This window comes from Carcharodon carcharias, chromosome 26, assembly GCF_017639515.1.
Source record: "Carcharodon carcharias isolate sCarCar2 chromosome 26, sCarCar2.pri, whole genome shotgun sequence".
Lineage (NCBI taxonomy): Eukaryota > Metazoa > Chordata > Chondrichthyes > Lamniformes > Lamnidae > Carcharodon > Carcharodon carcharias.
Window position 1 is genome coordinate 21,740,255 of NC_054492.1, and position 26,589 is coordinate 21,766,843.

General features: G+C 42.6%; 1 protein-coding gene across 12 annotated transcripts in view; it reads left to right on the forward strand.

The window, feature by feature from the left end:
- Positions 1-26,589, forward strand: part of gabpb1 (GA binding protein transcription factor subunit beta 1) — an 88,936-nt gene that overhangs the window by 3,169 nt on the left and 59,178 nt on the right. For 11 of the 12 annotated variants that reach the window (XR_005941456.1, XM_041175184.1, XM_041175182.1 and 8 more), the window contains exons 2-5: positions 6,864-6,971; positions 8,418-8,585; positions 10,201-10,395; positions 21,479-21,623. Coding sequence is in view for 11 of the 12 variants with exons in the window: in XM_041175184.1 (XP_041031118.1) it covers positions 6,864-6,971; positions 8,418-8,585; positions 10,201-10,395; positions 21,479-21,623 (616 nt within the window). In the remaining variant the exon portion in view is untranslated. Of the gene's footprint in view, positions 1-1,582; positions 2,197-6,863; positions 6,972-8,417; positions 8,586-10,200; positions 10,396-21,478; positions 21,624-26,589 lie in introns of those variants that run through there. The other variant, XM_041175180.1, reaches the window with a different exon arrangement.

A 26,589-nucleotide genomic window follows, 5' to 3' on the forward strand; every position in this document is an offset into this window, starting at 1 on the left:
GGTCTTGCTGCATTTGGACATGGGCTGCTTCAGTGTCTGAGGAGTCACGAATGGTGCTGAACATTGTGCAATCATCAGCGAACATCCCCACTTCTGACCTTATGATGGAGGGAAAGTCATTGATGAAGCAGCTGAAGATGGTTGGGCTGAGGACATGACCCTGAGGATCTCATGCAGTGATGTCCTGGGACTGAGATGATTGACCTCCAACAACCACTGCCATCTCCCGTTGTTTTAGGTATGACTCCAACCAGCAGAGAGTTTCCCCCCTGATTCCCATTGACTCCAATTTTGCTAGGGCTCGTTGATGTCAAGGTCAGTCACTCTCACCTCACTTCAGGAGTCCAGTTCTTTTGTCCATGTTTGAACCATGGCTGTAATGAGGTCAGAAGCTGGTAGGACCCAAACTGAGTGTCAGTGAGCATGTTATTGCTAAGCAAGTGCCTCTTGATTGTACTGTTGATGACCCCTTCCATCACCTTAATGATGATTGAGAGTAGGCTGATGGGGTGGTAATTGGCTGGGTTGGATTTATCCTGCTTTTTGTGTACAGGACATACCTGGGCAATTTTCCACATAGCCCAGTAGATGCCAGTGCTGTAGCTGTACTGGAACAGCTTGGATAGGGGTGCAGCAAGTTCTCGAACACAAATCTTCAGTACAATTGTCGGAATATTGTCAGGGCCCATAGCCTTTGTAGTATCCAGTGCTTTCAACAGTTTCTTGATATCATGTGGAGGAAATTGAATTGGCTGAAGACTGGCAGCTGTGATGCTGGGGACCTCCGGAAGAGGCCGAGATGAATCATCCATTCAGCACTTCTGGCTGAAGGTGGTTGCAAACGTTTCAGTCTTGTGTTTCGCACTGATGTGCTGGGCTCCCCCATCATTGAGGATGGGAATATTTGTGGAGCCTCCTCCTCTAGTGAGTTGTTTAATTGTCCACCACCATTCGCAACTGGATATGGCAAGATTGCAGAGCTTAGATCTGATCTGTTGGTTGTGGGATCACTTAGCTCTATCGCTTGCTGCTTATGCTGTTTGGCACGCAAGTAGTCCTGTGTTGTAGCTTCACCAGGTTGAAACCTCATTTTTTAGGTATACCTGGTGCTGCTGCTGGCATGCCCTCCTGCACTCTTCATTGAACCAGGGTTGATCCCCTGGCTTGATGGTAATGGTAGAGTGTGAGAAATGCTGGGTGTTGAGGTTACAGAATGGTTGAGTACAATTCTGCTGCTGCTGATGGCCCACAGCGCCTCATGGATGCCCAATCTTAAGTTGCTAGTTCTGTTCGAAATCTATCCCATTTAGCATGGTGGTAGTGCCACACAACACAGTGGAGGGAACCCTCAATGTGAAGATGGGCCTTTGTCTCCATAAGGACTGTTTGGTGGTCATTCCTATTGATGCTGTCATGGACAAGATGCATCTGTGGCAGGCAGATTGGTAAGGATGAGGTCAAGTATGTTTTTCCCTCTTGTTGGTTCCCTCGCCACCTGTTGCCAACCCACTCTAGCAGCTTTGTCCTTTAGGACTCGGCCAGCTTGGTCAGTAGTTGTGCTACCGAACCACTCTTGGTGATGGACATTGAAGTCCCCCATCCAGAGTACCTTCTGTGCCCTTGCCACTTTCACAGCTTCTTCCAGGTGGTGTTCAATGTGGAGGGGGTATCAGCTGAGGCACGGTGGTATGTGGTAATCAACAGGAGGCTTCCTTGCCCATGTTTGATCTGATACCATGGGACTAAACGGGGCCTGGAGTCGATGTTGAGGACTCCCAGGGCAACTCGTCCCGACTGTATACCACTGTGCCGCCACCTCTGCTGGGCCTGTCCTGCCGGTGGGACAGGACATACCCGGGGATGGCGATGGTGGTGTGTGAGACATAGTCATACTTACGGAACCATAGCTTGCAGCTAATGTCAGGCTGTTGCTTGACTAGTCTATGGGATAACTCTCCCAATTTTGGCACTAGCTCCCAGATGTTAGTAAGGAGGACTTTGCAGGGCTGACAGGGCTGAGTTTGTCGTTGTTGTTTCCGGTGCCTAGTCGATGCCGGGTGGTCCACTTGGTTTCTTTTCTTATCCAATTTTCCGTAGCGGTTTGATACAGCTGAGTGGCTTCCTGGGCCATTTCACAGGGCATTTAAAAGTCAAGCACATTGCTGTACTTCTGGAGTCACAAGTCAGCCGGACCAGGTAAGGACAGCAGATTTCTATCCCTAGAGCTCATTTGTGAACCAGATGGGTTTTTACAACAATCAACAATGGTTTCATGGTCATTGTTAGACTTTTAATTCCAGATTTTTATTGAATTCAAATCCCACCATCTGCTGTGGTGGGATTCGAACCTGGGTTCTGGATTACTAGCCCAATGATAATACCCATTCGCCATTGCCTCCCCCTAATTGGCCTTGAGAAGGTGGCGGTGAGTTGCCTTGAACTGCTGCAGTCCCTGTGGTGTAGGAAGACTCTCAGTTTATCTACAGCAATGTACCTACACCAAGGGTGGTGAAAGTAGGAGTAGAGTCAATTCGGGATCCAAAAGGGGATTTACACACGGAGGCAGAGGACATAGCTGAGGTATTAAATGATTACTTTTCATCTGTTTTTATCAAGGAAGAAGATGCTACCCTGACCATGGTAAAAGATTATGTAATTCAGACTGTAGATGGGTGAAAATTTGTAAAGCAGGTATTGGATAGGTTATCTGCACTTAAAGTTGATGAGTCATTGGGACCAATGAGATGCATCCAAGGATACTGAGGGAAGTGAGAGTGGAAATTTTAGAGGCTCTGGCCATAATTTTTCAGCTGCCTTTAGACTCGGGGTAGTGCCTGAGGACTGGAGAATTGCAATCAGAATCACAGAATTTTAACGGCACAGGAGGAGGCCATTCAGCCCATCATGTCTGCTCTGGCTCTCCAAATGAGCATTATGACCTAGTGCCATTGCCCTGCCTTTTCCCCATACCCCTGTACTTTGTTCCTATTCAAATAATTATCCAGTGCCCCCTTGAATGCCTCGATTGAACCTGTCTCCGTCACACTTCTAGGTAGTGCACTCCAGACCCAAACCGCTCATTGTATGGAAACATTTTTCTCATGTCACATTTGTTTCTTTTGCAAATCATTTAAATCTGTGCCCCCTTGTTCTTGATCTTTTTGCAAGTGAGAACAGCTTCTCCTTATCTTCTCTGTCCAGCCTCCTCATGATTTTGAACATCTCTATCAAATCTCTCGGCCTTCTCCTCTCCAAAGAGAACAGCACCATCCTCTCCAATCTATCTTCATAGCTGATATTTCTCATCCCTGGAACCATTCTTGTAAACCTCTTATGCATTCTCTGCAATGTGTTCACATCCTTTATTTAATGTTGTGCTGTGTATTGTACAGAATGCTCCTGCTGAGGTCTAACGAGTGTCTTATCTAAATCTGTTATAAAGGATGTAATAGCAGAGCATTTAAAAATACATAATGTGATCAAGCAGAGTCTTCATGAAGAGGAAACCATGCCTGACAAATTTATTACAATTCTTTGGGGAGGTAACAAGCAGGATAGATAAAGGGGAACCATGAGATGTAATATATTTGGATTTCCAAAAGGCGTTCAATAAACTACTGAACATAAGACTACTTAATAAGATAAAAGCCCATGGTGTTGGGGTAGTATATTAGCATGGACAGAGGATTGGCTAACTAACAGAAAACAGAGTTGGGATAAGGGGGGTGCATTTTCAGGGTGGCAACCTGTAACTAGTGGAGTGCCACAGGGGCCATAATTATTTACAATATACATTAACGACTTGGATGAGGGAAGTGAATGTACTATCACCAAGTTTGCGGATGACACAAATAGGTGGCAAGGCAAGTGGTGAGGATGACACGAGGAGTCTGCAGAGGGATATGGACAGGTTAAGTGAGTGGGCAAAAACGTGGCAGATGGAATATAATGTGGGAAAATGTGAGGTATGCACAGAAAGCTGCGACAGAGAGTGATTTGGGGCTTCTTGCGCATGAATCCCAAAAAGCTAGCATACAAGTTCAGCAGGTAATAGGAAAGGCAAACGGAATGTTGACCTTTATTTCAAAGGGACTGGAGTATAAAAATAGGGAAGCCGTGCTAAAAATATATAAGGCAGTAGTTAGACCACATCTAGAGTACTGTGAATAGTTTGGATCCCCTATTTAAGGAAAGATATACTGGCATTGGAGGCAGTCCAGAGAAGGTTCACTAGGTTGATCCTGGACATGGCGGGATTTTCCTATGAGGAGAGGTTGAGTAGGTTGGGCCTGTACTCATTGGAGTTTAGAAGAATGAGAGGCGACCTTATTGAAACATATAAAATTCTTAGGGGGCTTGACAGGGTAGGAGAGGTTGTTACCCCTCGTGGGCGAGTCTAGGACCAGAGGGCATAATTTCAGAGTAAGGGGTCGCCCATTTAAAACAGATGAGGAGGAATTTCTTCTCTTAGAGGATAGTGAATCTGTGGAATTCTTTACTGCAGAGGGCTGTAGAGGCTGGGTCGCTAAGTATATTCAAAACTGAGATAGACATATTTTTACTCATTAAGGGAATCAAGGGTTATGCAGAAAAGGCAGGAAAGTGGGGTTGAGGATTATCATACATGATCTCATTGAATGGTGGAGCAGACTCGATGGGCTGAATGGCCTACTTCTGCTCCCATGTCCTATGGCCTAATTCAGCATTACCTCCTTGTTCTTGCACTCTATGCCTCTATTAATAAATCCCAGGATACTATATGCTTTATTAACTGCTCTCTCCACCTGTCCTGCCACCTTCAATGATCTATGCACATATACACCCAGGTCTTTCTGCTCTTGCACTCCCTTCAAAATTTCACCCCTTATTTTATATTGTCTGCCCATGTTCTTCCTACCAAAATGCATCACATCACACTTCTCTGCATTGAACTTCATCTGCTGCCTATCTGCCCATTCCACCAACTTGTCTATGTCCATTTGAAGTTCCACACTGTCCTCCTCGCAGTTTACAACACTTCCAAGCTTTGTATCATCCGCTAACTTTGAAAGTGCCCCCTGCACACCAAGATCTAGATCATTAATATATATCAGGAAAAGCAAGGGTCCCAATACCGACCCCTGGGGAACTTCACTACAAACCTTCCTCCAGCCCGAAAAATATCCATTGACCATTATTTTCTGCTTCCTATTTTTCAGCCAATTTTGCATCCACTTTGCTACTGTCCCTTTTATTCCATGAGCAATAACTTTTCTCTCAAGTTTACACCCTGTTCAAAAAAGGGTGTTAAGATAAGCTCAGCAACTACAGGCCAGTCAGTTTAACTTGATAGTTGGGAACTTCTTGAAACAATAATTCTGGACAGAATTATTAGTCACATGAAAAAAGGTGCGTTAATTAAGGAAAGCCAGCATGGATTTCTAAAGGGGAAATCATGTTTAACCAACTGGCTGGAGTTTTTTGAAAGGGTAACAGATAGGATTGATGAGGGTTTTGCTGTTGATTTAGTGTGCATGGACTTCCAAAAGGGATTTGATACAGCGCCACACAACAGACTTGTGAGCAAGGTTATAGCTCGTGGAATAAAAGAGATAGTCGCAACATGGATATGGAATTGGCTGATTGACAGTAGTGGTTAATGGATGTTTTTCGTGCTGGAAGAAGGTTTGTAGTGGAGTTTCCCAGGGATCGGTGTTGGGACTCTTGCTTTTCCTGATAAATACTAATGATCTAGATCTTGGTGTGCAGGGCACAGTTTCAAAGTTTGTGGATGACACAAAACTTGGAAGCATTGTGAACTGAGGAGGAGGATAGTGTAGAACTTCAAAAGGACATAGGCAAGTTGGTGGAATGGACAGACAGGTGGCAGATGAAGTTCAATGCAGAGAAATGTGAGGTGATGCATTCTGGTAAGAGCAACATGGACAGACAATGTAAAATACGGATGCAACTCCAAAGGGTTGCAGGAGCAGAGGGACTAGGGTATATATGTACATAAGTCATTGAAGGTGGCAGGACAGAGAGCAGTTAATAAAGCATATAGTATCCAGGGTTTATTAATAGAGCATAGAGTACAAGCACAAGGAGGTTAGGTTGAATTTGTTTAAGACACTAGTTTGGCCTCAGCTAGAATATTGCATCCAGTTCTGGGCATAGCACTTTAGGAAGGATGTGAATGCTTTAGAGAGGGTGCAGAAAAGATTCACGAGAATAGTCCTGGGATGAGGAACGTAAGTTATGAAGATAGATTGGAGAAATTACAACTGTTTTACTTAGGGAAAAGAAGATTGAGAGGAGATTTGATAGACATATTCAAAATCATGAGGGGTCTGGACAGAGTAGATAGAGAAAAATTGTTTCCACTCGTTAAAGGATCAAGAATGATATGGCACAGCTTTAAAGTAATTAGTAAAAGAAGCAAAAATGATAGGAGGAGAACATTTTTATGCAGCGAGGTTAGGGTTTGGAATCACTGCCTGAGAGCGTGGTGGAGGCAGGTTCAATTAAAGCATTCAAAAGGGAATTAGACTGTTATCTGAAAAGGGAGAATGTGCAGGGTTATGGGGCGAAGGCGAAGGAATGGTACTAGGTGAGTTGCTCATTTGGAGAGCCGGTGGAGACAAGATGGGCCAAATGGCCGCCTCCTGTGTCGTAACAATTCAGTGAATTGTTACAAGCTCGGGTAATGGATGAACAGAACTTGGCGTGAGTTAGGACCTGATCAACTGAGTTCTGGATGAACTCAAGTTTATGCATATTTCTTAACATCCAAAATGTATCTGTAAATAGGCTGCAAAATCAATACCGTCATTATTATTATTTGGTGGGTGTTGCTGCAATTCCAATGTGTGTTTTCTGCCTAGATGTCTCTAGTGGATTTGGGGAAAAAGCTTTTAGAAGCTGCACGAGCAGGACAGGACGATGAGGTCCGTGTCTTAATGTCCAATGGTGCTCCCTTTACAACAGACTGGGTAAGTAGAGTCTGTGTTAGTATCTTTTGTGTATTGAATATAGCTGCTCCTTTTTGTAATCAGTGCCTTGGCAGAGACAGAAATAAGCATTGTACTGTATGGACGGAGAAAAGCATAGCTTGTGTGGTATAGTACAATAGCTATGCATTGAACCAGCAAAGGTTAGGAATTCAAATCCCATCAGTGACAAGTAGTTAAATTGAATTCAATAAAATGACCCAATTAATTAGGTGCCCCACATGATTTTAGTTCACAATAATTTTTTTCTGATGTCCTGCAGTCCCCAATTAATGATAGATTGGAAGTGCAACCCTAGCCATGCCCCAAGAATATATTTAAGAAATAAGAAAATCTGTGTGTGCTGCTGGGTGCTTAATTGGAGCATGATTATCTGAAGGATGAAAAGTTCTTTCATTTTTAGTTGTAGGTTGATGTTGACACTTTTGTGGGGGTGATAGTGTTGGGGGGAGCAACTTCATAGAGAAGAGGACATTAAAAGCACACATCTTTAGAGTAGCAACAAATACATTTATTAAATGATACAGTTTTGCTCTTATAATTAAGTGAAGGTCCAGTATACGTCATAAACAGCGAGGAACATTCCTGGTTATGTTCTCAAAGAATTCTTTTCCTGGATTGGTAATAAAGAGAACGTGCTCTCTTTTTAACTCTATGCAAAAACCGACTGACTTTTGTAAAGAAAGTTTAAAATGATCACAGTGGACCAATAGCTTCACACATTTTTCAGTTGTAAGCACCAATATCAAGGTAACAATGGAACCACTCACTCCTGGGATAAGCTGAAAGCCAGCAGCTCATCATCGCCTTAAATTGTCACTCCAAAAATAGTATGATTTCAAAAATAATAACTTGCCAGATAAGGCTTAGGAAAAACAATTTTTTGAAATATCCAGAAAGAGAAAATATTCTAGATCCAGCAATAAGCAGCAGAGTAGTTGGGAGTATTAAACTCAACTGGGATCATACTGACAGAGGCCTGAAACAGGTGAGTGACATGCATGAGTTGTGGCCTTCTCTTGCTCTTCCCATCTTAATAGCAAATTTGAAGCAGTATTTAAAATACATGAACAATGAGCTATGATATGACATTTTAGCACTTCTACAAATTGCTCAAATCTGGTGATTTAAGTTATGGCATCTGATATTTTACATGAGAATAGTAAATGCAAAATTTTCATGGCATGGCCATCCACTTTTAAATATTCAAGTAGTCAAGTATTGGGTGAAGGTTCAGAAATTAAATAAGAACCACAAAACGAAGTTAACAGTTTTACTTAATTTTTGACACAATTGGTTTTATAGTATTTAAGATACTAGATTACCTCATTTCAACTACAAAAACATTACAGTAATTAAAATAGGTGGGCAACTGCCATTCTTCTGTTGGGTTGGTTTACAGTTAGTTTATACTTGTTGATGTTACAGCTGGGAACATCACCCCTTCACCTGGCAGCTCAGTATGGTCACTATTCAACAGCAGAGGTGCTGCTTCGAGCTGGAGTGAGCCGGGATGCGAGGACCAAAGTGGACAGAACGCCTCTGCATATGGCAGCATCAGAGGGCCATACAAACATTGTAGAGGTACTTGTAAAGGTAAGGTTAGAAAAGTGATGGTGAACTATGTCAGCCTTGGCTCGGTGATTGCATTCTGACTTCTGAGTCAGCAGGTCATTGTTTCAATTTCCACCCTATAGAGACTTCAGCATGTAATCTAGGCTGCTGCTCCCAGTGCAGTGCAGTACTGAGGGTGTGTTGCATTGTTGAAAGTGCAGTCTTTTGGATGAGGCATTAAACTGAGGCCCTATGTGCCCTCTTAGATGGGTGCAAAAGACCTCATGGCATTATTTAGTTAAGAGCAGGTGAGTTCTTTCACATATCCTGGCTGACATTTGCCTTTCGACCAACCTCCCAAAAAACATCAGGAATGAAATTCTCAGATAGTGGAACCATACTGTGTGCCAATTGGTTGCCAAATTTCTCTTAATTACAACATAGATTATTTATTAAAAAGTACTTAATTTGCTGTGAAGTGCTTTGGAATGTCCTAAAGTTATAGAAATGCAGGTTTTACATTATTTGGGCTAACACTATTGTGATCTTATCCAGACTCATTCTGAATCAAGTTTCAACAGCTTTCCTTGTGATTTGAAAATCAGGGTCGTAGTTGTTTGCTAAATTGCCTCCTCGGTTTGAAAGATTGTCTCGTGATTACAGTTGAACTGGACTCTGTTCTCGGGATGTGATCTACTCAGTGTAATATAGAATTGAGCATGACTTGTGCTCTTTTGTTTTGCACATAATAGTCCAGCAGGCTATTGGTTTTCTGTGTGGTGCTCTGTGATTGGATATATTGGGTGTTGAGTTATTTAAACCTCTAGATCTATTAACTATATCATTTTCTATTTCAGCACCTCTCATCAAGTGCTTGTGTTGCTGCACTTATTATGAGCTGCTACACCAGATTTAATCTCTCCTTTGAGATTTCTCCTTAGCTCCCACCTCCCTGACCTTCCTTCTGTTTTGCTCAACCTGCTCCACCCGCTCTTAAACAGTATAAAATCCTGCACATTTCTACTTTTCTTTATCTCTGAAGAAGAGTCATTCAGACTCAAAAACATTAACTCTGTTTTTCTCTCCACAGATGCTGCCAGACCTGCTGAGTTTTTCCAGCTTCTTCTGTTTTTATTTAATCTTTAATAGCCTCCAGTGGATTTTTAAAATCTGTAAAGTTGTTACTCATAGTGATCTAGAGAAGCAGGTTGATCCAAGGGAATTGCTTAGCTGTTTGTCCCACCACTATTTAAAAAAAAAATTTGGTTGTGTTATAATATTCAGTCCTTTCAGAATATAGTTCAGTATTTTAAAATCACTTAAGCTTTCAATAGTCCAGTATTTTGAGATTGAGATAACCCTTGATAAATAGATTATTAAATTTGCTTTTGGATCATATTATGACATCAGGTACATGTCTTGCTGTTGGAAATGATGGTTTGATGTGTTTACAGTGATATGCACTTGCAGAAAAGTGCAGCAAACGGAAGGGTCATTGTAAACTATTAGAAGGAGAGTAAGCTCAGAGGAGCTGGAATTGGTGAAACAGGATACTTCATTTCCATCTGGATAATTGTACAATCAGAAAGACAATCGATGGTCTCTTTTCCCTACTGATATAGTTCATGCTGACATACATTCATTTCTTTCTTGACAGAATGGAGCAGACATAAATGCGAAGGATATGCTTAAGATGACAGCCCTTCACTGGGCAGTGGAGCATAGTCACCAAGATGTGGTTGAGCTTTTGATAAAATATGGAGCTGATGTTCACACACCAAGTAAATTCTGTAAGACAGCCTTCGATATTGCAGTGGATAACGAGGATGAAGAATTGATTTTACTGCTTCAGGTAATTAATTTAATAGAAGTAACACCACATAATTTGAAGGAAGTGGATTATCTATTTATATGAATGCAAGCATCACATTTATATCAATAGAAATGTAACAGTCTGGTGAATACTTGCAAACTGCTACAGTAGAGGACATATAATTGGAAAGATCATCCTGTCGAAAATTTAGTCTATTGACTAAAATATTTCCAATCATCCTTTCACCTCAATATTCAGAAAGTGAATTTTGGGGCTTCTGCTTCCTGACACGTTGAACTTTGCCTAATTGGTTGTGAAAGTTGAAAGATGCACAAACTTTCTCCTATCACTGCAGTTCTATATCCTACTTAACATCGTCTATTTAATGTAATAATTATTCTTGAAATGAATACTAAGAGGCATTTCCGCATTCGAAAATTTTTTTATTTGTTCGTGGGATGCGGGCATCACTGGCTGCCCATCCTTAATTGCCCTTGTTCAGAGGGCATTTAAGAGTGAACCACACTGCTGTGGGTCTGGAGTCACATGTAGGCCAAATCAGGTAAGGACAGCAGATTTCTTTCCCTAAACCAGATGGGTTTTACAACAATCGGCAATGATTTCATGGTTTTAGATTGTGCCATGGAGGGATTCGAACCTGGGCCCCCAGAGCATTACCCTGGGTCTTTGGTATACTAGTCAGTGACGATACCACTGCCTCCCCATGTGAAAATTACTGTTCTGAAAGGTGTCTAAATGTATTAAACATGTTAAGGCTTGTTAAAATAGCAGATAAAGGAATTTTATATGACAAGAATTCTGCGTTTGCTTATCTTTGCACCACAGGTTTTCAAGGTTTAACTAATTTAAAGAGAAAGCCTACAGTCCCTATGTGGTTGAAGGGTGGTTTGACATTCTAACACAGTGACAGGCCGTGGGTTTGCACAATGATTTCCAAACCTAACAGGTTCACTCTTTTTAGCATTCAGCTGAAGGGTTCAATTATGGGGACAAATTACATAGACTATATAAAGATTAAGGGATGATAATGTAATTGTGCTTACGATGATGATGAAACTCATAAGATAGAGAGAAACTATTTCCTTTGGTGGTGTCTAGAACAAGGACGCATAACCTTAAAATTAGAGCCAGGCTATTCACGGTGATGCCAGGGAGCAATTCTTCATAGAAGTGGAGATCTGCATAGAATGTACTGCACAGAAACAGCCCATTTGGCTATGCTTGTGCTGTGCTCCACACAAGTCTCTTCCCACCCTACTTTATCTCACCCCATTGTTTTGTTCTGTGGTCGGGGTCTAGACGGGGTTTTGGGGATTGTCTGTTCTCCCACAGTATGCTGCTTGCACCTGTAGTTTCCCAGAACCATTACTCTTTATTTACAGCAAGTATTTACACATTTGGACCTCTACACGAGGTTGAAGTTCCTCCTCCTTCCAGATCACTTACTTCTATCATGTGATCTGACATCATTATTACATCATTTATTCTCATCTCCCCTCAAGGCTTTATTCCTAACATAAAAAAAAACAAAAACAGAATTACCTGGAAAAACTCAGCAGGTCTGGCAGCATCGGCGGAGAAGAAAAGAGTTGACGTTTCGAGTCCTCATGACCCTTCGACAGAACTTGAGTTCGAGTCCAAGAAAGAGTTGAAATATAAGCTGGTTTAAGGTGTGTGGGGGGGCGGAGCGAGAGAGAGAGAGAGAAGTGGAGGGGGTTGGTGTGGTTGTAGGGACAAACAAACAGTGATAGAAGCAGATCATCAAAAGATGTTATTGTTGGTGACATCTTTTGATGATCTGCTTCTATCACTGCTTGTTTGTCCCTACAACCACACCAACCCCCTCCACTTTTCTTTCTCTCTCTCTCTCCCCCCCCCCCCCCCCCCCCCCCCCCCCCCCCCCCCCCCCACACCTTAAACCAGCTTATATTTCAACTCTTTCTTGGACTCGAACTCAAGTTCTGTCGAAGGGTCATGAGGACTTGAAACGTCAACTCTTTTCTTCTCCGCCGATGCTGCCAGACCTGCTGAGTTTTTCCAGGTAATTCTGTTTTTGTTTTGGATTTCCAGCATCCGTAGTTTTTTTGTTTTTAATTCCTAACATATTTGCAACCTCTTGCATCTGCCCCCAAAGTCTCCAGACTTCACAGGTTTAGTCTCTGAGATGCCTTGACCAATCTCCCTGATCTCCTTCTGAGGTGGAGGATATTCCGTACTCTCCCTTCTGTCGGTGTGTGTTTTTCTCCTGGGTGGTTATACAGCTTGTAATAAGTCTTTCTTCTTCTTCATTAGGATTTGCACAGTAAACCCAAGTTTCTATTGGCTTATATTTATTAAGATATTAAGGTGCTGCGGTTTCTCCCTATGATACCTGGGGTCTGTCCCAATCCTGTACAGTCTTGGTTGTGGAGTTTCTTTACAATGATTGTCCCTTCCTTTTGTCAGAATCGGACCTGTATTCTCTCCCTGGCCTTCAACACTGGTAACTCAGGTGCTCTACGCCTGTGATTAAAGTTCCAAGCCTGGTTGCTCTGTCGTTGTTGTTGTTGTTGTTGTTTTACCCTCTCATAGTCGTTTATGGTGAAATTGGGTTTGAGTTTTTTGTTCTCGAGATGGAAGCTGTGTTCTCAACCTCCTACCTATTAGTAACTCTGATGGTGATAAACCCTTGAGGTGAGGTTCAGTAACTCAGAAGAACTAGATTAGGGTCTTTATTTTTCTTCAAAAATTTTTTGATGGTTCATCCCCCTCTCTCAGTTTCTCCATTTGCTTGAGGACAGTGAAGTGAACTGGTTACATGAATGAAGCCATATTAGTTTGTGTAATTGTGGAGTAGCTCATTAGCAAATTGCAGCCCATTGTTGGATACTATGATGTCTGGAATGCCATGTATTGCATAAATTCTCTTGAGGGATTGGATGGCTCTTCTGCTGTGATACTATGCAACCTGTTTACTTCAATCCACCGTGAATAGTAATCAGTGACAATTGGGAAGGCTTTCCCCCTAAATTCAAATAAATCCGTTCCCAGGTGTTCCCATTGCCTTAAATAAAAGCAAAATGCTATAGATGCTGGAAATCTGAAACAAAAACAGAAAATGCTAGAAAAACTCAGCTGGTCTGGCAGCATCTGCGGAGAGAGAGAAATAGAGTAAATGTTTCGAGTCCAGTATGACTCTTCTTTGGAGCTCCCGTGGCATTGATGGAGAAGTAGAAGGTAGTAGTGGTTCTTTTTGTTTTTGGTTGTTTGCGGCACAAGTAAGATGGTTAGAAATCATTTCCCCCATAGAGCGAGTAGTGACTGGTCTCCAGGCTGATTGCTGTGCTGTCGCACAATGTTTTATTATTCCTAGATGACCTGGGTGAAGTCTTTGAAGAATGTCAAGCTGAAGTGCTCTTGGTATGAATGTTCTCTTATTGAAGACTAGTAAGTTGTCAACAACTGTGAGGTGCTCACGCTGTTCAACGTACTGCCGTAGTATCAAATTAGTGGTTATATAGTCTGGCCATCCTTCCAGACAATATTCTTGGACTTTGGGACATTCCTCACCTTGTTGCTGGGCTTGTTTTATTTCCTGCAACTTTATTGCAGTAGCTGGTAAGTGCTGAGTGATTAAGCTGTTTATGCTTCACCCTCCTTGATGAAGTGTAAACCCTCTTGTTTGGTTCCTTCTGATGGTATTTGTGGCAGTGTCTCTGCCATTGTTTGATACTCCCCTTTGACATACTCTGTGAATGAATCATATCTCATCAATCTGAACCACTTGAATCTGGGTGGCACCTTCACAATTTCTTTCATGTTCTGAAGGGTATCTTATGGTCTGTTTCGATTTTGAAACACAATCCCATTACATGGTCTGAAAATTTTTCACATGCCCATGTTTCTGCCAATGCTGCTTTTTCTATTGTGGCTTATTGTTCTGTTTCTATAAGTGACCTAGAGGCACAGTAGATTGATCTACACTTGCTGTCTCTCTGCACTTGAAATAAAACTGCCCCCAGACCTGTAGACAATGCATCTGCTGCTATTATGGTCAGTCGTTCTGGGTCATAATGTGCCAAGATTTCGGGAGAGATTAAAAGTTGTTTAATCCTTTCAAAAGCATTTTGCTGGTCCACATTTCAGCACCAATGTCACCCCTGTTTCAACAACTGTCTTGAGTACACGTTGACCTCTGCTAAATTTGGTAGGAACTTGCCTACTTGGTTGACCATCCTGAGGAATCTTTGAAGCTCAGTGATGTTCCTGGGTTGTGGAAATTCTCTGATCACTTTGCTTTTTGCAGATCAGCTATGATTCCAGTGGCTTGTACTATGTGACCTAGAAACTTGATCATAGGTTTGGCAAACTCAGATTTTTCATTCAATGTTAAGCCTGTACCCTATAAGACTCACAGGACTGCTCTGACTCTGTGATCACGCTCTACTCTCTTGGAGCCAAGTGTAAGTATGTCACCATCTGGCACATTACTCCTGCCAGGACTCTAGAGTGTGAGGCATTGTCTCTGGAAAATTTCTGGAGCAGACGCTATGCCAAAGTGCAATCTATTGAAACAATAATGACTGAATGGCATTATAAATGTGGTCAGGAATCTGGATTCTTTTTCCAGAGGCAACTGCCAAAATCCATTATTCACATCTAATTTGGCAAATTAAAGTACTCTTAGCTGATTTGGCAAGGTTTTCATTCACTGAGGCTATCGAGTAGATCTCACGTTTCGCTTATTTGTTTAGTTGAGTTAAATCCGCGCATGTTCTTATAGAGCCATTTGGCTTTGAAAGCGTAACCATTTCTGAACACCTTTTTGTTGGCGTGGTGAAATAACCTACTGCTGCATCTTTTCAATTTCACCTTTGTCCAAGAGTGGGTGAGGGACTTTCCTCGGTGTAAAGAGGCAAATTGGTTTAGTGCCAGCTCGTAAGATGATATGGTACTCGGTCTTTAACTTCCTTTGGCCTGTAAACCATTTTGGAAATTAATTTTTAAACATACTGCTGTAGTTCGCATCAACTTCATCTACTGTATAGATTAATTTCAGTTTTAGGCATGTCTTTCTGCTTAGTAGAGAGCACTTTTGATTTTGAATGACCGAGATCTGATGACTTCTTGGCCTTTACAGTAAAGTCTTACAGTTCTCACCTTCCTGGTTTGCATTTTCACTTACCTGCTCTTTGTACACAGCATTGCCCGTCGCATGTTGAAGTGCCCTCTCTTTCTCCATCACGAATCAGCAACTTCCACCTCGACCAGAGGGTCTGCCGATATGTCAGGACTGGAGGGGCCTCCCTTTGGCCCCTCAACCCTCGGGGCCTTCCAGCCATCTTTGATTGGATGGTGAACCCCTCCCTGCCATTAATTGGCCTGACCCTTTAAAAATCTGGATGGGCATGGTTGGGATATGGCATTCGAGGATGGGACATTGAACTGAAATGGCAGGCAGGCTTTGACCCAGAATTGAAAATCCCGGCCATGCTCTCAGCATATTTAATCAAATGGGAGGTATTGTTAGTTCTCTGCAGTGATTGGGCAAGTGGCGTGCATACCATCAGCGAGAAGCTCAAACTTGGTGGTTGGGCTACGTTAACATGGGCCACATTAACAAGAGGCTGCAATTGCCTAAAAGACTCCAAGTCAGTCCATCAGTCAGGAAGGGAGTGAATTCACCTGGCTGCTACGTTGAGCCAGTAGACAGTAGAAACCACAGGTTAGTGGTGTGCCTGTAGGGTAGGCTGGAAGTGGGTGGAAGGGTGGAGATAGTGGGTTCGAGTACTTTCTTGATATACTAATATGTCCAGGCAAAATACCTAATTGTCATTCGTGGTGACACCATCTTGCTGAAATAATACTCATATCCTTTGTGCCTTCTACTTCACCTCTAACCAAAAATATCATTTACCAAAAGATCTTTCGTCAAAACAATTACCCTATTCAATTTGAAATCTTCACCTATGTATTGCTCTGAGGCTCTCCCATCTGTTGTATCCAGGTACTGCACCACAATACTGCCCAAACCAATGCTGCCCTGCATGGTTGAAACCTGTCTAATTGAGTCCCATTAAAAAGCATGTTCCTTGATCATAATTTCGCCGTTTGCGAGATTTTTGTGACACATTATCCCTGCAAACGGTAGGACTTTACTGTGTATTTCAGTTGTGCCATGAATTGGCCTTTGACTTTTAAAGTTGTCCCATCAGGACCCTTGTAATTTGAAAGATGAGGGTTGCAACTGTCATGAAAATGTAATAAGACCATAAAACATAGGAGCAGAAGTAGGCCATTCAGCCCATCGAGTCTGCTCCGCCATTCAGTGAGATCATGGCTGATCTGATAATCCTCAACTCCACTTTTTCTGCCTTTTCCCCGTAACCCTTGATTCCCTTACTGATTAAAAATCTGTCCATCTCAGTCTTGAATATACTTAACGACTCAGCTTCTATTGCCCTCTGTGGTAAAGAATTCCACAGATTAACAACCCTCTGAGAGAAGTAATTTCTCGTCATTTCTGTCTTAAGTGGGCGACCCCTTACTCTGAGATTTTCCCTCTGGTCCTAGACTATCCCACAAGGGGAAACAACCCCTTGTTTCAGTAAGGTCACCTCTCATTCTTCTAAACTCCAATGAGTACAAGCCTAAACTACTCAACCTCTCCTCATAAGAAAATTCCTCCATACCTTGGATCAGCCTAGTAAACCTTCTCTGGATTGCCTCCAATACCAGTACATCTTTCCTTAGATGAATGGGACCAAAACTGTTCACAGTATTCTAGGTTTGGTCTTAACTAGTGCAAGACTTCCCTATTTTTATACTCCAGTCCCTTTGAAATAAAAGCCAACATTCCATTTGCCTTTCTTATTACCTGCTGAATTTATATGTGTGCTTTTTGTGATTCATGCACTAGGACCCCCAAATCCCCCAGTGCTGCAGCTTTCTTCAGTCTTTCTCCACTTAAGTAATATTCAGCTCCTCTATTCTTCCTGCCAAAGTGCATAACCTTTAATTTTTCCACACTATATTCCATCTGCCACGATTTTGCCACTCACTAACCTGTTTATATCCCTCTGTAGACTCTTTCTCATCCTCACCACTTGCCTTCCCACCTATTTTTGTGTCATCCGCAAACTTGGTAATAGTACGTTCATTTCCCTTATCCAATTCATTAATATGTTTTGTAAATAATTGCAGCCCAAGCACTGACCCCTGTGGCACTCCACTAGTTCCAGGTTGCCATCCTGAAAATGCACCCCCCCTTATCCCAACTCTGTCTTCTATTAGTTAGCCAATCCTCTATCCATGCTAATATACTACCCCCTACACCATGGGCTCTTATCTTATTAAGTAGCCTTATGTGCGGTACCTTATCGAATGCCTTTTGGAAATCCAAATATATTACATCTACTGGTTCCCCTTTATCTATCCTGCTTGTTACCTCCTCAAAGAATTCTAATAAATTTGTCAGGCAGTGATTTCCCCTTCATGAAGCCACACTGACTCTGCTTGATTACATTATGCATTTCTAAATGCTCTGTTACTACAGCATTTATAATAGACTCTAACGTTTTCCCAGTGACGGGTGTTAAACTAACTAGCCTATAGTTGCCTGTTTTTTGCCTCACTCCTTTTTTGAATAAGGACATTGGCAGTTTTCCAATCCTCTGGGACTTTTCCAGAATCTAATTCTGAATTCTTGGAAGATTATTACCAGTGCACCCACTATCTCTGCAGCTATTTCCTTTAACATTCTAGGATCTTTTATAAAGTTATTGGGATTTATTGTAAAGTAGGAATAGTGTGTGCAGGGGACTTAATTGAATTAAAGACAGCTGGTCTGAAGGCTTTGATCTGTCAGAAGAGAAGCTAGGTTTGAAATGCTAAATAAGTAAACATGGTTGATGTTTTAGAATGTGAAGTATAAAAGGAAAATTTGCATTTTTAGATAAACCAGAGTGGTGAATTTCAAAGAGATGGTAAGGTGTTACACCTAGCCAACAGAGGCTAAGCCAAACAGTGTTTATTTTTCCCAAAGCTTGCTGATAAAATTGGCACTATGAAAGATTTTTATTGCTGGAAATGTGAAGTCCAGAGACATATTGAAACAATGGGATTTATATTAAAAAAAGGAGAAACATGTATAAAGGAGATGAGATTATGTGCAAGGAAGAAGGAATTCTAAGATCTAACAAGTGTGTAAATCCTTCAGCCTCTATGTACCAAGCTGCTGACTGTAAGAACCGAAAATAAGAGAATTCACTGTGAATGCCCCTGTCCAGGGTATTTTGTGTTGCTTTGCATGGGTCTTTTGGAATCTATTTTATTTTACTGTTGCCTTAATGGAGGTGTAACTGGGAGTTAGATTAATAAGGGCAGCTAGGAGTTATTATAGTAGTAATTTGCAGACCTGTTTGTGCTTAAAATTATTTCTTATATTAATAAATGTTTAATTTAGTTTTGGAAAAACCCTCTAAGATTTGGTGGACTTATTACTACTGAATTCAAGACATACATCTTGAAATAAATATACAAATTGGAAAACAGTTGTGGCAATTGTTTCAAGTTTCCCTTTGGGAATTGAGCAGCTTAGCATTTACCATCTACTGTGCCATAGCACAACGTAGTCTGTTTGAGCCATTTGACTTCACTGATAAAACAGAAACCCAGCTCCTTTGTCTAATTTAAACTCTGTAGGGTGCCCGTCCGTTCAAGTTTAATACTCCAATGCTTATTTTCAGTATCATTTACCTCCCTAGGAGGGTTAGTTCCTTTGTTTGTGATTCTTCCACTTCTTGCATGTGGCTCTGTTTTAAAATTTTCTCCCTCTTTTTACATGTTTTCAAGCGACAAACAGTTTTGAAGAGGCCTGTTTTTCCACTGTTGTAGTACTCTGCCCCCCCACCCTTTGGTGTGCTTTCTCTCCTATGGCCAACAAACTGGCCTCACTTGATCTTCTCCACAGGACCTCTCCTTCCCCACGATTCTGTTTCCTGAGTTCCGTTTGCCTCACAATCTGCACTGCTTTTACTAGAGTTAAATCCTCTCTTGTCTGTAAGAGATCTGATAAAGCTTTATCTGGGACCCTGAATATGATTCTGTTGTGAATCAGCTCAACCTTTAAGATTCTGTAATTGCAGTTCCCTGCCAGCCTATAGAGATCATTGATGAATGAATCCATGCTATCACCTGGCCTTTGCTCTCTTGTATTAAGCTTAGCCTTCTCTATTATTAAATTCTGACAGATGCTGAAATAAGTATTGAAAACTTGCAAGACATGTTCATAAGAAGTTGAAGGCTCATTAACCCCCTGTCTTGCTGTCACGCTGTCAGCAATAGATTCTACCGCATAGAGTCCCAATCTGGTCTTTTTGATTTTCTTTGTGTAATCCTGAAGCAGTTCTGTACCTTGTGAATCTTTTTCTCCAGTTGTCCCAGTTCTGGGTTTGTTGTGAGCCTTCTGAACTCTGAAATGTTTCTGGGAGTGGTAAAAATGGATTCCTGCTGAACCCAGGAATTGTTCCTGCTTCTGTGCTGCTACTTGCTGCTTTGAGCCTTTGTTAGCTGCTGTCCGGTCTCCGGGGTCTGTGTCTCTGCTTGTATCTGTTGCTCTTGAGATGTTCCAAAATCTTCATGAGTCTTAGTTTTTTTTCTTTTGTCCTTCCTTTTGAGGATCTCTTTTCTTGTCAGTCTTATACCTTTTTAAGGTCTGCTACTCGCTGCCACCATGTTTCATTGTGGAGTCAGGATCTAGGTGTGGTTTTGAGGATTGTCTATTCTCCCGAAGTATGTTGCTGGAGTCTGTAGTTTCTCAAAACCATTACTCATTATTTACACATTTGGATGTCTACACGAGGTTGGAGTTTCTCCTCTTCCTAGATTGCTCTTACTTCTCTGTCATGTGATCTGACATCATTATTATGTCAGCATCATATATGCTTCTGATATTAACCCTTTACAACAATTAGCTTAACCTTCTATTCTTTTCTCCCTCAAATGCTTATCCAGCTTTCCCTTAAACGTATCTAAATTGTTTGCCTCAACTGCTCCCTGTGGTAGTGTGTTCCATTCTCGCCTCTCTATTGGATTTATCAATAACTATTTTATATTGATGGCCGATAGTTTTGTTTTCCTCCCATAAATGGAAATATCTTTTCTATGTCTTCTCTCAAACCCCTTTATAATTTTAAAGCCCTCCATCACCAAAAAGCCTTCCCTTTTCTAGGGAAAGGAGTCCCAGCCTGCTTAGTCTTAGAACATTAGACCATAAGAAATAGAAGCAAGATTAGGCCATTCGGCGCCTGAAGCCTACTCCACCAGTCAGTAGGATCATGGCTGATCTGATGTGGCCTTAACTCCACTTTGCTGCCTGTCCCCATAACCCTTGAATGCTTTGTCAATTAAAAATCTGTCCGTATTGAGATTGATACATTTTTGTTAGTGTTTTATGTGATATGGAACTAAGGCAGCTGGATGGAGTTAAGATACAGGTAAGCCATGATCTAATAGAATGATGGAAGAGGCTCAAGGAGCTGAATGGCCTACTTTCCCTGCGTGCAAAGGTGGATATCCCAACAAATAAGGAGAGTAAATCTGGATTACTTTGGCCCTTAAACCGCTGTCATGCACCTTGTAAAATTCAGCTATGGTGTGGGATTGGTGGAACCTTGTGACTAACCCTTCCTATTTGGCAGGCAAAAATTGTGTGGTTGGGTAATTTTTTCATTTAGCATTCCTGGGGTTGATAATGCATTTCAGTCCTCCTGGTGCCCACCGGTTGCAGAAGGCATCAAGCATACCCATGGACACTGCGTGCTCCCTCTCTAGGGACACCTGGGCATGGATGTTACTGCGTAAGAGAGGCAGGCAGGCAGAAAGACCCCTTGACCGTCTGCTGCCTGAATCTATTGAAGGCCGCTTTGGCCAGGGAGAACTGTGACTGATACAGTGACCAACATATCTGTCTGCCACCTCAGCTAATGAGAAGTAAGTGGAGCCAACTAAGTTAGTAACAGTCAATTTATTTCTCATCTTAGTAGAAATGTAAGGTGCTTCTTTAAGGAGTATACACTCCCTCTTTTGTTGTTCAATAACCCTTTGTCTTGTTACATCACAGAGGGCAATGCAGAACCAGATTAATACAAATACAGACAGCTCTGATGCAATCACAGTACACAGTGCTGCCCCACAGTTCATTATTGGACCTGGAGGAGTGGTCAACCTAACTGGACTAGTTTCCACTGGTACAACAAAGGCATCAGGTATGTTGGCCACTTTATAATTGTTTTGGTTTTTCATTGCTGTAAAAGCCCTCTACTTTCTTCCTGTTTTCCCTGGTCTTCTGTGACTGAAGGTCACGATGGATCTGGACAGAGTATTCATGAGAAACTGTTCCCATTGGTGCAAGGATTGAGAGCCAGAGGGCACTTATTTAAGGTGCTAGACAAAAGAAGCAACAACGACACGAGGAAATATTTTTACACAGTGCTCTGACCAGAAGACAGGAAGGAAAATATATATCTCTACGTCACCCTGGCTACTTTTATTAAAAATAAATTTATTTTAAAAATGGACAAGGCTTTACCCTAACTAGCCACGACTCACTCATACCAGAGGAATTTCTAACATTCAGAAACCAGCAGGGACCTTGTTATCTTTAAAGAGGTGCTAATGCCCTCTGTAACGGCCGACAATGAAATTCCAAAGAAATGCACCAATGCCCTTTATACTTATATAAAAACAGAAAATGCTGGAAAAACTTAGTAGGGCTGGTAGTAATTGGAGAGAGAAACAGAATTAATGTTTCGAGTCCATATGACTTCTTCTGATGTTACTAGTAGAGCAGTCAGATAAAGAGTTCAATCAATCCCGTCCCTTAGCCAGTTTTGAGCTGGAAAAGCTTAAATTGGAGCTCAAATTTCAGGAGAGGGAAAGAGAGGGGAGGGAGAGCAAGCGAACAAGAAAAGGAAAGAGAATTCCAGCTCTGAAAATTGGAAATGGAGCTAGCAGCTCAAAGGGAGAGATAGAGAAGGCAGACAAGTAGCTACTGCAAGGGAAAACCTCTCTCTACTCAGCAGCATCCCCTAACCCAGAGCCACTCTGAGGCCTCAAGTATGCGAGATTTGAAGATTCCCAAATTTGAAGAGTAACGTGGAATCAATTTTAACCACCTTTGAGAAAATATCAGGACAGCTAAAGTGGCCCTCAAAGATCTGGACATTTTTAATTCAAGAGCAGCTGTCAGGGAGAGCCCATGAGGTCTACTCCATGCTGCCTTCTGATGTGTCCCTGAATTATTAGTGGACTAAGACTGCCATCCTAAGTGTCTATGAGTTAGCCCCAGACACATACCACAGCAATTCTGGAATGCTTGTTTGAAGCCAATTCAAACCTGTGTGAAATTTGAATGGCTGAAACAAATCGCGCTTGACCAATGGATAAGATCCCTAAAAATCCCACGCACCTAAGAGGGGTTGCGTGAGCTAGTACTACTGGAAGAATTCAAAAATTGCCTACTCTCCAACCTATGAATGCACCTAAAGGAGCAGAGAATCCTCACAGCCAGGGGTGCAGCAGTCACAGCAGACAGCTATGACCTTCACCCACAGGGCAGTAAACTCAGGCAGACCTTTTCCAAACTACACACATGAGCATTGAAAGAGAAGCAGGGTGATCTAGATAGGAAAGAGCCTCCACCTAGAAAAGAAAACACAGAGGAGGATGCAAGAAGCTCCCCTTTTTGCCCGAAAGGAGAACTCTCAGAGGCTGGTGTGTTCTTATTGCAATAAAACAGGCCATGCCAGACCCGAATGCTGGAGATTGCGAGGCAAGCTAGTTGGGCTTCACATGAGTAGTCCCCCAAAGGATGGGGGGGACTACTACCTCCGATGGGTAATACAGCAGAGCCTCTTGCTACAGAAACCCATTGGAGAGTGGCACTATGTGTGTCTGAGCTGGACAAACTCCCAGTGAGCTTCCAGAGTTTTGTCCTTTTGGTACCGGTGTCCCCCTACCCGGCCCAAAATGTGAGCAAGTCTGGTACTGCTGTGAGACAGTGGCCACCCAGTCCTTAATGTTAGAGAACAACTTAAACCTACCCCCTGAGTCCTCCCTGAAGGCCAAAGCCTTGATCCGTGGAGTGGGAGGAGGATCTGTGTTTGCACCCCCCTCCATAAGGTCCACCTAGAGTGTGACCTTGTTTCAGGCCCTGTTACAGAAAGAATTGTCCCAAAGCTATCAGTAGCAGGAATCGATTTCCTCCTTGGGAATGATTTGACTGGCAGCCACGTGCTAGCCAGTGAAAGAAAAGAAGCCAGGATCAAGCAGCGGAAATCTGCAGAATGGCAGAAAGCTGGAGAAGGTCCAGAGGCCCAAAGGGTGAGATAGCACCTATAGATGTCGAGCGAGAGCTGCTAGAAGGTAGCAAAGCTGAAGCCAGGCAGTAAAATTAAGCAGGGTCCAGAGAAGGCCCCTAGAATCTGAAATAGATTCCCCAAATATCCCCAAATTAAATAGGGACCAGAGAAATCCTAAAGCAGAGAAAGAAATAGAGAGGGAGATGCCCATGTAGCCAGAGCCTGAAAGAAGACAAATTATTAAGCTCGGAAAGGAAAAGGTTAAGGACTTGCCGCAGTATGGATGGCAGGAGCCCTCTTTCTGGCATTATATAGGAACAAAGGGAGTTCCCAAACCAATAAGCAGTCGAAAAGCCCCCAGAGAACGTAGCTGGAGCTGCACTTCTACTTGAGGGCGGTGGTGCTCCAGAGGACTTGGAACCTGTTAAGAGAGCACCCCATCCAAAGTCAAAGTCCCCAGCCAGGAAGCGAGTGATTGACTTCTCTGACCACTTTATGGCAAATTTAAATGTGGAGCGGTAAAATTCCCAAATTGGCCCAGAAAGAGTGAGGGTGATGCCTCACCCAGTTGATAAATCATTCAGAGGTACAGCAAGGGCTGACCATTCCACAGAGGACAGTAGTGTCCCAAAATACACTGAAGCTATTACAGAACTGGCCAGCAGTGGGACCCCAACTAGATTGGACCCCATGCTCACCTACTACCTTGCAGAATTGCAAGAGGACTGGACAGAGTTAAGCGCCCCTTTTAAAATGATCCATAACAGCCCCCACCAGGCTACAGCCCTGTAGCTATATCTGCTATTGATGTGCGAAAGGCCCCTGCCAGAAGGCCATCTTCCTGTCATCCTGGCCCAGAAAGGCTGGCCCAAGTTCAGGGGCCAGCTGCCTGCCTGTTGCTGTGCCAACCAAAAGCGCCTAGCATTGGAAGCTGGAACTCTCCAGTTGTGCTAACGCTTGAACCAGAATCCCCTAAAGAAGCTAAGATCCGTTTAAAACACCACTCACCTGACCCTCAGCCGACCCCCAGCCTCTGGGTCCAAACACCTGAGCCAACAGGTTACCAAAGTGGACAGGCAGGAGCTAGGCTAGACAAGAGCAGTTCAGCCCTATGATCCCAGTGCCTGACACCCATAGAGTGGGATGCCCAGCGCTCCCCTGTGGGTCACCCAGAGCAGCTTGGCCGTCATTCGCCCCCTAAGTGCTTACCACCCTGTAAAACTCCCAGACCCTCCTTGAGGATACTTATTCAGGAGGCTGGGATGCCTGACCCCAATTGAGGGAAGTCAGAACTTTCCCCAAGCAAATGAATTTCGAATCTACCCAGATCCCAGGACTGGGCCATGCCCTTGCTGACACCTTGTCCCAGGTTTAAACCATTAAACAAAAATGTTGCAAGGCACTGCTATTTCCCTTGCTAACTGTGTGTCTGATGTGCCAATGTGAATGAGAGAATACCTGTATACTTCTGCACTTCCTGGCTACTTTATAAAATTATTATTTTTATTTTGAAAATGGACAAGACTTTACCCTGACTAGCCATGGCTCATACCAGAGGAATGTCTAGCAATAGGAAACCAGCAGGGACCTCATTATCTTTAAAGAGGTGCTAATGCCCTCTCTGACTGCTGACAATCAAATTCGAAAGAAATGCACCAACACATTTCTAATGCAGAGCTCCAGCCAATGGAGACAGTATGTCTGCAAAGGACAAAAGGGACCCTGATTCTTCTATTAAACACCTCAAGATCCCAGACCTGGGAAAATACATCTTTTGTCCAACACCCAGGAGAAGAAGTGGGAGGTATGTCACAAGCTGTCCCCCCAAGCTGCTAAAACCTGTAATATTCCCATATGGAACAGGATCCAGGCAATCTACCAAATTATCATCTAACAGGATAGCAGCAGAAAGAGCTCTGCCCAGGTAGAGTCCCTGGCCCTCATCTACACTGTGAACTTCTGGAACATTGGAACTTCTGTATCTGACTATTTCAAGACTAATTCATCTCTGTGCTTTCTCCCTTTGTGGAAATCCTCGCTTCTGGAAAGGCTGATCAACGTACAACAGTTGCAGCCTGCTAACCTTTGAAGGAATACACCACTGGACCTTTTGATTCTGGGCACTTGACTCATGTGAAACCGGAACACTTATTTTTGTCGTGGCCTTGCCCTTTGCCTATTTCTATCCTTTATCCCTCTTTTATTGTATGAGTGCAAAAAGGGGCAGATGTCACGAAAATCCCTTCCCACGTTTTGTGTGTGTGTAAAAAAAAAAACCTCCTTATCTTGCCATACTTTGAGTTTGCTGCAGAGTTATTAATAGAGGATTGGATTGCTTCAAACTGAAGGGTTGGGGAAAACACGCCACCACTTATAAAGGAGGAAATCAGAAGTCAAAAACATCTCTCTGTTTATGGACAGGTAGTGAGAGGAGAAATCAGGGCTGTGTAGATTAATCCCTCTCCTGTCCGTAACACGCAGTAAATTAGGATCTGGAATGTACTACCTGTGAATGTTGTGGAGGCAGGTTCAATCATGGCTTTCAGAGAAGACTTGGATCATTACTGAGCAACTAAGATTTCAAACAGTCCTAGGAACTGGTGTCTGCTGTATACTTGCATTGTTTATAGGATATATATATATTTCTGTAATTTTCTAATGAAATGCATAAATCATTTTTAGCCTGTGATCAATGAGGAACAGTAATCCTATTTTAGTTCTCATTTATTAAAGGAACTGTATTTATATATAATGCCTTATCACATCCTCAGGACACCCCAATTGCATTACACCCAATAGATTACTCACTTAGAGCAGTCATTGTTGTGGGTAGATGTGACAGTCAATTTGTGCACATCAAGATCTTTCAAAG